This window comes from Solanum tuberosum, unplaced genomic scaffold, assembly GCF_000226075.1.
Source record: "Solanum tuberosum cultivar DM 1-3 516 R44 unplaced genomic scaffold, SolTub_3.0 scf00191, whole genome shotgun sequence".
Classification (NCBI taxonomy): Eukaryota; Viridiplantae; Streptophyta; class Magnoliopsida; order Solanales; family Solanaceae; genus Solanum; species Solanum tuberosum.
In genome coordinates this window covers 1,126,135-1,139,126 of record NW_006239117.1, presented here as the reverse complement: position 1 = coordinate 1,139,126, position 12,992 = coordinate 1,126,135, and the positions used below count along the sequence as shown (strand labels likewise).

Here is a 12,992-nt window from a genome sequence, read left to right as displayed (position 1 = left end):
TCCTTCTCATTAGATGTGGTGCACTTCACACCCATGAAAAGGACTCTACTTAGTGCGGCTTTTCAGACATCCTAGGACACTTAAACCTAATGCTCTGATACCAAGTTTGTCAAGCCCGAGCTACCCCAGAGATGCGGATACGAGACCTAGGACCACAAGTGATCCCAAGCTAACCCTGCTGGCATGATCATGAACATACTAAAGATAATAAACTGATGCGGAAGCTAAATCATAAATAAAATGTAAAGATGGGGAATCCCATATACTATAACTGAGATATAAGAAAACTGATGAGTTTAATACAAAGAAGATATTAACTCAATACTAAGCTGAATCTAACTATGTCTGAAAATAGCCTCTAACTAACTAGAAATGCTAGGACAGGCCCCAGCTAAGTCTAGCAAAACTGAAACTAAAGGACTAAAAGCGATAAAGATAAACATGTCACTAGTCCTCGAAAAATGAGGACTCACCACTGATTCTGCTGAACTGGATATCGGGAACCGATCTAAGCGTGATCTAGATGCTGAGAACCTGAACCTACTTCATGAGAAGATGTAGCGCACGTATGCGTCAGTATTTGAAAGGTACTGAGCATGCAGGATAGAGTAAAGCTGAAATAAATATATAACTGAACAAAGCAAATAAGCAATGATATAATCTGAACATGATATAGATACTGAAAATACCTAATACTAAGCTAACTGATACAATGACCAAATTTATAACATGCTGAGACTGAATACTGACTATACTGAAATATGGTCAATGCAATATAGTCTGACTAAACTGTGAGAGCTACTAATAATCGACAATAAAACCACATGAGCTAAATGTGGAGTCCGATGTATACGCCCCATCGAGAGGACCCAATATACCCTACCAGAGGTATCGAGACATGCTGGCGGTGTGATCACTAAACTGATGTTGCCCACAGAGGGGACTTATACCTACGTGGCTCGTAATTCTGGGACTATATGGGAACGCTGAACCCTAGTCCAACTCGGTATTATGCTACTCCCAATGAATTGAGTGGTTAACTGGTTATGACTGAATTTCTCTTGCTTCTAATTTTCTAAGTTTTGATTAATGATTTGACTTAGGTAAGTTATAGTTATGTTCCTAGGCTTAAACTGACTAAAACCTCATGATTTAGGGTCTAAACAACGTATCTTAGAGGTCCAACCAAATAGGAGAAGACCAAAATACCCCTAACTTAATTGCTATCGGAGTGACTGACGGACTGGACCTACGGGCAGTAGGTCAATCGACGGTCCGTAGGTTGGGGTTGTCGGTCAAGTCTACCCGACAAGGCTTCACTAAAACGAGCATAACTTTTTACTCAGAGGTCGGATTTTAGCAAACTAGGTAGCGTTGGAAAGAGGATTAAATTATCTATCATATCATAGGTAATGGGACACATAATTCCTTTTGTGCCAAAAGTTATGACCATCTGAAGTTGACCCACTCAACAATTTTCATCTAACTGGCTGTTGACCCTCACCTACGGTCCGACCTACGGACCGTAGATCGAACGATGGTCCGTGCTGGTCAACCGTAGTTTGTGTTAGAGGCTGGGTAAATGAGTCTTGATCCACGGACCGTGGTCTAACCTACGGACCGTGGGTCTGTTCGTGGGTCGAGACTTAACCGATTTTCTGAGCTGGGTTGGGGAGGGGTTGCAATGGTGAACCACGGACCACCAGCACGGGCCGTGGTCTGACCTATGGTCCGTGGATGGTGACCGTAAGTTGCACCTGCAACATCTCAAAATCTGCATTTTGGTCTGTTTCGGATATGGGGTGTTACAATTTTATTTATCTGAAGATATAGGTTTAGTATGGAATAAATTTATATCTTCAATCAAATATAATTTAATTTTAATTTCAAATTTAGTCATGAAATGCATTACCTTCTCTCGCCTACTATAGCTAGATTCTTCTGTTAAATGGAAAAATAAATAAATTCATTCCATTGATAGAATGCATTCAAGAGAGAATCATAAATGCTAGAATCAACAACAATGGAAGATTAATTAAATCAATTACAAGGTATAAATGCAACAAAATACCACAAGTAAAAAGAAAATTATTCTCTCATTTCCAATAAAAAAATTATCATATTTTTTAATATATCATTTATATTTTTTTATTATTGTAAATTAGAGTTATTAACAACAATTTTCAAATATATAAGTTTTACTTTTAAAAAATTTCATATATAAATTCATAATTAAAAAAATCAACTCTCGAAAATTGAATTTCGTCACTTAAATTGAACAGAGAATAGTTGTTGAACATTATTTGATTGGGGACAGACATTATTTCCTCTTGAATGCATTTTCTATCCATGGAAAGAAAATCCAGGTATATTTTCACTGGTAATCATCCCTAATACCAATTTGTTTTAATTAATATTCACCTAAAATATATAGATATATATATATATATAGAGATTCCATAGATATATCGATAGTAGAAATTAGAATAGAGGTTAGATCTCCAAGTGGACAACAAATCAGACTGACAAATAGTTTGTTTGGTCCCTTAGAAAGTGATGTTTCTAAAAGTGTTTTTAAAAAAATAGATATTTTTGATGAAAAATCATTTTTGTTTAACCAATAAATTTAAAAAATACTTTTAAGCATTAATCAACATTTGACTGAGTTTTTTGAAAGTATTGTTAAGTATATCTTCTTCAAAAGTGTTTTTTTTTTTTTTTAAAAAGAAGATATTATCATAGAAACACTATCTTTTTAGCTTTTGAGAAACAATTGCTACTACATACCAAAACACTTATTTTCTCAAAAAAATAGATCAAATACCTCACCCTTTTTAAAAAAAAAAAAGTATTGGCCAAACAGGCTAGTACCTGAGAGCAGAGGCAGACTCATATTTATATGTGGGGTGCACGTGCACCCATTAAATTCAGAAAAAAATTATATGTATATATGTATCTTAATCTTGAAAAACTAGTAAAAATTAGAATATAATTAATAGTGCACCCATGAGAAGCGTAGCTGCATAGGAGTGTCTTTGTGATGGATCGTGCGCTTTAGTTCTTGTGACATCAACCAAGCGGTACACTAAGTGAGGGGCGACGGGGGGGGGGGACACATCATGAACTTTCTTCTCAATTTGTAAAGCCTGGAGGTACCTAGTAATGATGCTCCCATAACAGAAATGCCATCTCTTATTTGTCCTAAATTTAAGCATGTTTTGCTTTAAAATAGCCCCCACATTCACCAGCAACCCTTTCATCAAACGGTATACTAGCACCACTCTCTCCCTAGTGACATCAGTCGTATGCTTACAAGGTAGTAAGGTGCTACACACAAATTTCAAACAAATGCGAGCCTCCAAATTGAAGTGACCATAGTGAAAAGTCAAATAACGTCCTGTGTCTCTAATCCTATCCCACCGCGCAACAGAATTCACCCCACACAAAGTATGCCTAATATCATGATAAGGGGGTCTTTCAATCATTGCCAGAAATTCAGAATTTTCACAATTTGGTATACCCAAAAATTCAAACTCGGTTATCCTTAATTAACCCTTGGTTTAACTCAACACGATATGCATTCCAATTCGCATAATATTCACGGACTAAGCTTAAATTATACTCACACTGATCAACGAAGACATATTGAAGTCCCAAGGCATGGATTTGGGAGTGAATGTGGGGAAATTTTAGTCGCAACCGCCCCTCATCTACATACTCATCACCTAGGTACTTGGATTCTTGTTGACATTCGTACCAATCCTCTGCATAGTGCATTAAAGATTGCTTGCCAAATTTTTGAGGCGGCAAATTGGCGATTTCCCGATTAGAACTTCTGTCAGTCGCTCATTTCCTACTCCTCTTAGTACCCGAACCACTAGCAACATTCTTACCCTTAGGAGCCATTTTTACACCTTATCAATGAAAGAAACTAAGAAAAAAAGAAAAAATATTTTTGGGGAAAAAAGAGGGGGGGTCGGGGAGGCAGTGGGGTGGGTCGTTGGGGTTTTGAAAGTTTGGTGGATTGGAGTGGATTTTAGGGGGTGAGAGGTGGGGAAAAGGCAAGGGAAGAAGGTTTTAGTAAGGATTAATGGAGGAATGTGGGATTTGGGGAAAGAAAAGAAGTGGAGAAGAAGAAGAAAAATTTGGAATTTGGAGGAGATGGACGGTTAGAGAGAGAAATAATGGGGAAAGAGTGAAGTGGGTTTTGGGTAGGTGAAGGATTATAAGTGGGTTTTAAGAATTTCCCAACAATTTCGGGAAACTTGTTGGTGCGATAGAGGGACGGCGCGCTGCCAGAAACCACCCACAGTCAAACTCCTTCTAACGCGAGGCACCCTGTCTGCGCCCAAAGATGTGGCGCGGCGCGCCCAGGCTGCCCCTGCCATTGCGCTGCCAGTGCGCCAAAAAGAGGCCCCAGTAAGTTAGCCTTGGAGTGGCACGCCCAAATTGCGCCCAAACTGCATTTTTTAACGTATTTCTTCTATTTTTGGGTGGTTTCTCCTCCTATGACCTGCGCATCAACCAAACAATGTGACATAATAATGGTGGGTTGCCTCCCACCCAGCGCCTTAGTTTTGGTCGTGGCACGACACATCTTTTTGTATTTTTCTTTATAACTTCGAAAGTACTATCCAAATGACAAACTAAAAAAATAAAAACTCTACACCTAGAAATTTGAAACTAAGCTAAAATTTCAAATTTAATTTAAACTACTACCTATTGCATATCATTCACGGGTTGCCTCCCGTGTAGCACTTGATTTAACATCGCGGCATGACTCAGCTTGGATCATTCGTCATTTAGCTCAAGAGCCTCCCGATCACGATCCGAATCGACACCAAAGTAGTGTTTCACCCTTTGCCATTTACCAAGAACGTAGGGCCAGTATCACCTTTAAGTTCAACAACCCCATGTTGTGTTATTCTTACCACTTCGAATGGACCACTCCATTTAGACTTTAATCTTTCGGGAATAACCTCAATCTAGAGTTAAAGAGTAGTACATTTTCTCCTTAAGTGAAAATACGAGTAACTATGTGCTTGTCATGCCACCTTTTCGTCTTTTCTTTGTAAAGCTTGGCATTCTCATATGCGTGGAGCCTAAACTCCTCAAGTTCATGCAATTGATTCACTCTCTTTCTACCGACCAGCTCGGGGTCCAAGTTCAACCTCTTAATCGCCTAATAAACTTGGTGTTCTAATTTCGCTGGAAGATGACATGCTTTACCAAATACTATGTGATAGGGAGAAGTTCTTATGGGTGTCTTATACGCAGTCTTATATTCCCACAATGCATCATCTAACTTCTCACACTAATCTTTCCTCTGCGCATTCATCGTTTTCTGCAAAATTTGCTTCACCTCTTTATTCGAAACCTCCACTTGGCCACTCGTTTGGGGATGGTAAGCTGTAACAACCTTATGACGAATACCATACTTAGCAAGAAGATTTTTAACTAGATGGTTAATGAGATGCTTACCTCCATCACTTATGATTGCCCTTGGAGTGCCAAAGTGAGTCAATATGTGCTTCTTGATGAACTTTATAGCCACCCTTGAATCATTCGAAGGAAGAGAGATAGCCTGAACCCATTTACTCACATAATCCACAGCCACAAGGATGTATTGGATTCCATTCGATGGATGGAAGGGATCCATAAAGTCAATACCCCACACATCAAAAATTTTCACCTCCAAAATGTTACTTAGCGGCATCTCATGTCTTTTTGAAATAGTACCCAACATTTGGCATTTATCACAACCCTTCACAAAAGCAATAGAATCTTTAAATAACGAGGGCCAAAAGAAACCAGATTGTAGTACCTTATGCATCGTGCGCTCTCCTCCATGGTGACCTCCATATGGGTTAGCATGACACCTTTCGAACACTTTTTGAACCTCATACTCCGGAATGCATCTTCTCACCACCTGATCCACTCCTTGCTTGAAGAAGAATGATTCATCCCAAATATAGAACTTAGCGTTACGATTTAGCTTTTTATTTTGTTGGGTGGTTGCACCCGAAGGGTAGTCTCCACTCACTATCAGATTCACAATGTCCGCATACCATAACACTTTAGAGATATCTAATGCTATCAACTGTTCATCCGGAAACTCTTCCCGAATTCGCTCACCTTCATTCACATGGTAAAAATCGTCCAACCTAGACAAATGATTAGCTATTTGATTCTCAGTACCTTTCTTATCTTTAATCTCAAGGTCAAATTCTTGGAGAAGCAATATTCACTGAATCAACCTTGGTTTAGCATCCTTCTTATTGAATAAGTACCTAATAAGTGCATGGTCAGTAAAAACATTAACTTTAGTACCTACCAAATACGATCTGAACTTGTCGAAGGAGAACACTAGAGCTAGCATCTCATTCTCAGTCATTGTGTAATTAGCTTGTGTAGAGTCCAGGGTCTTGCTTGCATAATAGATCGAGTGGAACACCTTTCCTTTTCTTTGTCCCAACACTGCACCCACTGCTACGTCGTTTGCATCACACATGAGTTCAAATGGTAATTCCCAATCAGTAGCAATTAAGATGGGAGCCTCAATTAAGTTCCTCTTCAATATCTCAAAAGCTTTCAAACACGTCTCATCAAAGTCAAACTTCACCTCCTTCTCCAAAAGACTGCACATAGGTCTAGCAATCTTGTAAAAATCTTTGATGAATCGCCGGTAAAAACCTGCATGACCAAGAAAACTACGCACCCCTTTTACAGAAATGCCGCATTTTCTCAATAACTTCTACCTTGGCTTTATCAACCTATAAACCCGACTTAGACACCTTGTGACCTAACACTATCCCCTCTCTAACAAAAAAATGACACTTAATTTAGCACTAAGTTAGTGTCCTCACACCTAGCAAGTACTTTATCAAGATTCTGGAGACATACCTCAAAAGACTTTCCAAAGACGGAGAAATCATCCATGAACACCTCTACAAAGTCTTCCACCATATCATGAAAAATGGCCATCATACACCTCTGAAAAGTCGTTGGTGCATTGCAAAGTCCGAATGGCATGCGTTTGAAAACATAGGTATCACAAGGACATGTGAACGTGGTCTTTTCCTAATCCTCGGGGGCAATTAAGATATGGTTGTATCAGAAATACCCATCTAAGAAACAATAGTACTCTTATCATGCTAGTCAGTCAAGCATCTGATCAATGAAGGGAACCGAGTAGTGATCTTTTCGGGTGTCATCATTAAGTTTCCAATAATCCATATAAATATAAATTCTCGAGTCGGTCACTATTCTAGTAGGGATCAACTCGTTCTTTTCGTTCCTTACCACTGTCATACCTCCCTTCTTTGGAACACACTGCACAGGACTTACCTATTTACTATCAGAAATCGGGTACACAATTCTAGCATTTTGCCACTTTATTACCTCCTTCCTCACTACTTCTTTCATCAAAGGATTTAACCTACGTTGATGTTGTGCACTTGGTTTGTGATCATCTTCCATGTAGATTCTGTGCATACATAACACCAAACTAATCCCATGAATATCAGCCATATGCTATCCAATCGTTTTCTTTCTCTGCTTTAGGATCCTCAATGCCGCATCAACCTGTTTTTCAGACAACTCTGCAGAAAGTATAACTTGCAAAGTTTCATTAGCACCCAAAAATGCATAACTGAGGTGAGCAGGCAGAGTTTTTAACTCCAGCTTGGGAGTTTCTTCTATTGAAGGCTTTGGTGGAGGTCCTAACTCACGATCTAATGACTCTACTCTACACTTGTGAGTCTCCACAAGTGCCAGATTCAAACATGTTTCTATCTCTTGGGCATCAGTATCTCCATCCACCTCATGACCCACTAACACTCTTTCTAAGGGATCTCGGGCACAACTGATTGCGATACTACTAGGTGGTCTACAACTGTAATAGCAGACAATTCTTCATAGCTAGAAGGCAATTTTAAAGCGCCATCAAACATCAAACACTTCAACCTTTTCATGTACCCTCATATTTAATTGTCCAGCTTCTACATCAATCAATGTCCTCCCTGTGGCCAAGAACGGATGTCCCAAAATGAATGGGACTTCAAAATCGGGTTTAACATCTAAGACCACAAAATCCACTGAACAAATCAAGGAACCTACTTGTACTAACACATCTTCTACCACTCCCTCAGGCCTAGTAATGGATCTATCAGCGAGTTGGAGAATGACAGTGGTTCGTTTTGGACTACCCAACCCAAGTTTTCTATACAATGATAAGGGCATAAGATTTATACTCGCCCCCAAAACACACAACCCCCGGGCATGAACACTTTGCCTAATTGTAATCTGCACAGTAAAACTACCCGGATCTTTTAACTTTTTGGGCAGTCTATTTTGGATTCTGGAGCTACACTCCTCAGTAAGTGCCACCGTTTCATACTCCGTGAGCCTCCTCTGGTTAGCCAGTACCTCCTTCACATATTTACCATACTTCGGGATACCTTGCAAAATGTCAACCAAAGGTAGATTAATGTGAACCTGTTTAAGGAGAGAGAGAAACTTACCGAAGCATTCATCCTCATTCTGCTTTCTGAGCCTTTGTGGAAACGAAAGTGATAGTTTCTTTGAGGAACGGGTGCCTCAACATTGGAACTTTTTACTACCTCTTCCACTTTCTTTTCTTTAGTACCTACCTCAATATCTCTCTTCTTTGGAGCTAGTTCCACTAATTATAACCCACTTCTAGTACTCACCGCATTTAGTTGCTTGGGGTTAGGTTCAGTATCACCGGGCAGCCCACATTAGGGACGCAAGTTCAGAGAATTGGATACTTGCGCAACTTGTTGCTCTAAACTCATTTGGGACATTTGGATGTTTCTGATGTTCTCATCTTGCTTATCTATCCTAGCATTGAGCTTTGTCCCTATTTCAACCATGAGATTTTGGAGTAGCTCCTCATTCGTCATCCCCCCTTTTGGTGCATTAGGATTTGCGCCTTGGTTAGGAGTTTGGAATTGTTTCCCAACCCCTTGAGAACGGTATTAGTTAGCCCCTTACGCCTGATTTTGGTTTTGATTTCCATCCCATGAGAAGTTAGGATGGTTCCTCCAACTAGAGTTATAAGTATTACCATAATTTTGCTGACCTACACCCCTTTGCGCATTACCCACATAGTTTACAGAATCCGGGTTTGCCTCACATTATTCGATTTCATGAGCTCCACTACCACATACCCCACACCAATTGGATGCCTATTGTACCATGTTAACCAGTCATTGGCTTAAGGACATCTGTTTGAAATTCATGGCTATATTATGTTGCATCGCATCCAATTTAGCATTTATGGAGGTGGCTTGATCTACATCTAAGATTCTCGCGACCCTTTGGGTTGTGGTTCTAGGCATTTCCCCCTCATACCCTCGATTTCCTTCTGAGAGTCTATCGATTAAGTCGAATAACTCTTCACAGGTTTTTGCTAGGGCTTGTCCACTTGCTGCACTATTAAGAAGAACACGAACATTATAATCTAAACCCTCAAAGAAAGTGTTAGCAAGTACGTCATTAGTTTGCATGTGATGAGGGCAGGCATTCAACATTTGTTTAAATTGAGCCCATGCTAGGTACATGTCCTCCCCCGAGTTTTGCTTAAAGCTTAATATCTCACTTCTCAAGTGTAGTTTTCTTGGGTGGAAAAAATCAACTCAAGAACTTCTTTGCTAGATAATCCCAGGTAGTGATGGACTTTGGTGGCTCAGAATCTAACCAATGCCTTGCGGCTCCTAACAATGACAATGGGAACATCGCCAGCCTTACATAGTCCGATGAGACTCCATTTGGGATGTATGTATCACTAATCTCTATAAAGTTCCTAAGGTGGATTTGGGGATCTTTGTGGGAGAGACCGATGAATTACCCACTAGCATGGATGAGTTGTACCATGCCCTGTTTCAGTTCAAATCTACCCCCCGGTAGAGGTTTCCTAATGCTAGACACCACATTGACTGTGAGTGGGACTGCCACATCACGGACGGGTCTTGTTGGCACTACAGGGGGGTACCTCTTGGTAATTCAAGTTCTCTTGGTTGTTCACGTTATCTTGGTTATTCTCCTCATTGTCACCGCGAAGACCTAACCCCAATTCTTCTTGATGCCCTCGATTCATTTTTCTACGTTGGCGCAAGTAATATATATTCTTTAAAGAAACGAGTTATCGTTCCCAAGGGACTTATGATCGATTTATATCTAACACTTAATTCCACAAATAAAATAAAAGTAACCTTTTCAAGAGTTGGTGATGGTTGTTTACTGCTACTACGAATTATGCAATAACTAAAAGTAACTAATTGTGAATGACTTTAAGATGATGTTTCAAGCAAGTAAAAGACAATTCCAGAGGTGCAACATGTTATGAATCTCATGTATCATATTATCAGCTTAGAACTAATTTTAGTTGTCAAGTTACTGGTTTACAGGGTTAATTGTATGAGTCGGGTTACATGTCTCTAGTCGCCTACTTCAATTAGCTGCCTAACTATATCGTTGAGCGGGGATAAACAGACTAACTGGCGAGCATTTATATTTCATCATGTTTCATAACCTAGCAAGTTGTTCGTCCGGGCGTCACTCCTGAACACAAATCACCTCAACTTAATGGGTCAATCAAGCTCTCTATATTCTTTGGTCTATCTAATCCGTCATCTCTCGATTTTAAGATTAGACAATAGATTTATCTTATGGTGCGCAAGCATAAAATACTAAAACAAGAATATAGAAGTAACTTATAATGACAATCAAGAATTAATTCATAAACCTTAAATAATCAACATTCAATCCGTAGCTACAGCCCCAGAACTAGGGAGTTTAGCCACTCATGCTATCAGAAAACCACAAAATATTATTGTTCATGCGATTTCCGGAAAATAGAAGAGTTAGAAGATCGAAACCTATTACAAGTGATGAAACTTGCTCTTGCACACCAAAATAATGTCGAACCCTAACTATGTAGCCCAAGGGGTCTATTTATAATAGTTGGAAAAATTAGAGTCAAAATCTACTTCAACAAGGAGTCCCTTTTAAATCAAATTTCGCTCAAATGTCTGCAAGGTTGTGAGGCATCGTGCCCTAATCGCGCCTGGCAGGCTGGCGCGCCGTGCTGCCAGTGCGCCAAAATGTAGCCCCAGTAAACTGAGCCTTGGTGCGTCGCACCCTTCCTGCGCCAGTGATGCTGGGGCTCCACGCCAGCTTTTGCTCCTGGCGTCACTTGTCGTCTTCAACTCCTTCCTTCCTTGAATCGATCACTTCCCTTAGGAACCCTGCAAAATTGCTAATCATGTATGCTAGTATGCAATCATCGCAATTCTAAGTAAAATATGTTAGTTAGATTAGTGAATGTCCTTAAAGTCACGTTAAAAGATTGGTAATTTGTAGTAATTGGGCATATAAATATGCCCAAGATCACTAATATTTTATTTGGTATACTAATTTTTAATCCACGTTTATATATTTGATTATATATATATATATATATATATATATATATATATATATATATATATATGTGACATTAGAAATACAAAGGATTTTAAGATATATGCTAGCATGATTAAAGATATAATTGTCCCTCAAAACTTATCCCACATCTTTTACACCATATTCATGAAGAGTATATATAAAAAATAATTATGGCATACATTGTATAAGAAATTATTAATAATTTGTATTTGACACTATTCTTATACGAGAAAAGGTTCGAAATAGTCCCTCATCTTTGGATTAAGACTCAAAGTCATCCTTGAGTTTTCTCATGGAGTATTAATAGTTCCTCATGTTTGCAATATTGGTGCACTTTTGGTCCTCCTTCAAAATTTTGCCTATTTTTTAACATTGATTTTATTCAAAATTTATGTAGGGAATGTTTAATCGTCATATATTTAGTAGAAATAATAACTCCATGTGAGAGATTGTGCGAAGAAAAATAACCTGTTTTGTTTAGTAGAAATCGTATTGCAGGTAAAGTCGAGAGGTTCATCACGACGATTTCACATGCAATAGTATAAATTTTTCTTTCTCTTGCAATGTCATATGTTAAAATGTTCTTAGTTTAGCTGCAATAATCTTTATACTGAACAGAACAAAGTGTTCTTCTTCTCACCTTCTCTCACATAGATTTATTATTTCTACTAAACATATAAAAAGACGATGGGACATTCCTTACATAAAATTATGAACAAAATTAATGTTAAAAAATAGGTAAAAGTTTAGGGGAGGACCAAAAGTGCACCAATATTGCAAACATGAGGGACTATTAGTGCTCCATGTGAAAACTTAAGAATAATCTTGTGTCTTAACCCAAAGATGAATGACTATTTTGGGTCTTCTCTCATTCTTATATACCCTGCTAAACAAGTTGTTGACTATTGGGTTATTTGGAAAGTAGTGGGAAAAGGACTGACATTTCTATTATATAGAAAGGGGAGTTTTCAAACTTTCAACATGGTTGTTTTTTGCCATATTTAGAAAAGCTTAAGAGCAATTTGGTCATTGCCCCTTGCTTATATAGAAGGGACAAAACAAAATTGCAAGATAAACTTGCTTAGAAAATTTGTACTTCTTGCTTTGTTATTTGGACCTCAGCAAAAGCTCTTTAAAAAGTCCATCCGTTTCTATTTATTTACAAAGCATACCTGCCATTAAAGAATATGATGGGTCCTACTTTTTTGTTTTTTCATTAATGTCATAAGACATAAAGAAAAGGAAATAAGAAGTGGGACCTATATTATATGCATTAATTAATAGAAGGAAAGTGGAGAAAAAGAATAATAGCCCACCTGCATGGAAAGTAGTAGAGCCGTCAATATGGGCTAGGCCTGTTGGGCCGGCCTGGCCTAACCCGGGATTTTATAGGGCTGGGCTAAAAAATTTGGAGCCCATTTAAAAAAAAGGGCTTTTTAGCCCGGCCTGAATAAGCCTGCTGATTTGTGGGGCTTGAGAAATATAAGTTGGTCCGGCCCGTGGGCTAATTCAAATTAATTAAA

General features: G+C 38.8%; 1 protein-coding gene across 1 annotated transcript; it reads right to left on the bottom strand.

Moving 5' to 3' along the window:
* Positions 1–7,533: 7,533 nt before the first annotated feature.
* On the bottom strand, positions 7,534–10,120 carry LOC107062048 (uncharacterized). The gene is made up of 3 exons (XM_015312257.1): positions 10,016–10,120; positions 7,958–8,496; positions 7,534–7,894 (listed from the first exon to the last, which is right to left on the bottom strand). Exons 1-3 carry the CDS (start codon positions 10,118–10,120, stop codon positions 7,534–7,536), a joined length of 1,005 nt encoding a protein of 334 aa, XP_015167743.1.
* Positions 10,121–12,992: the final 2,872 nt, after the last annotated feature.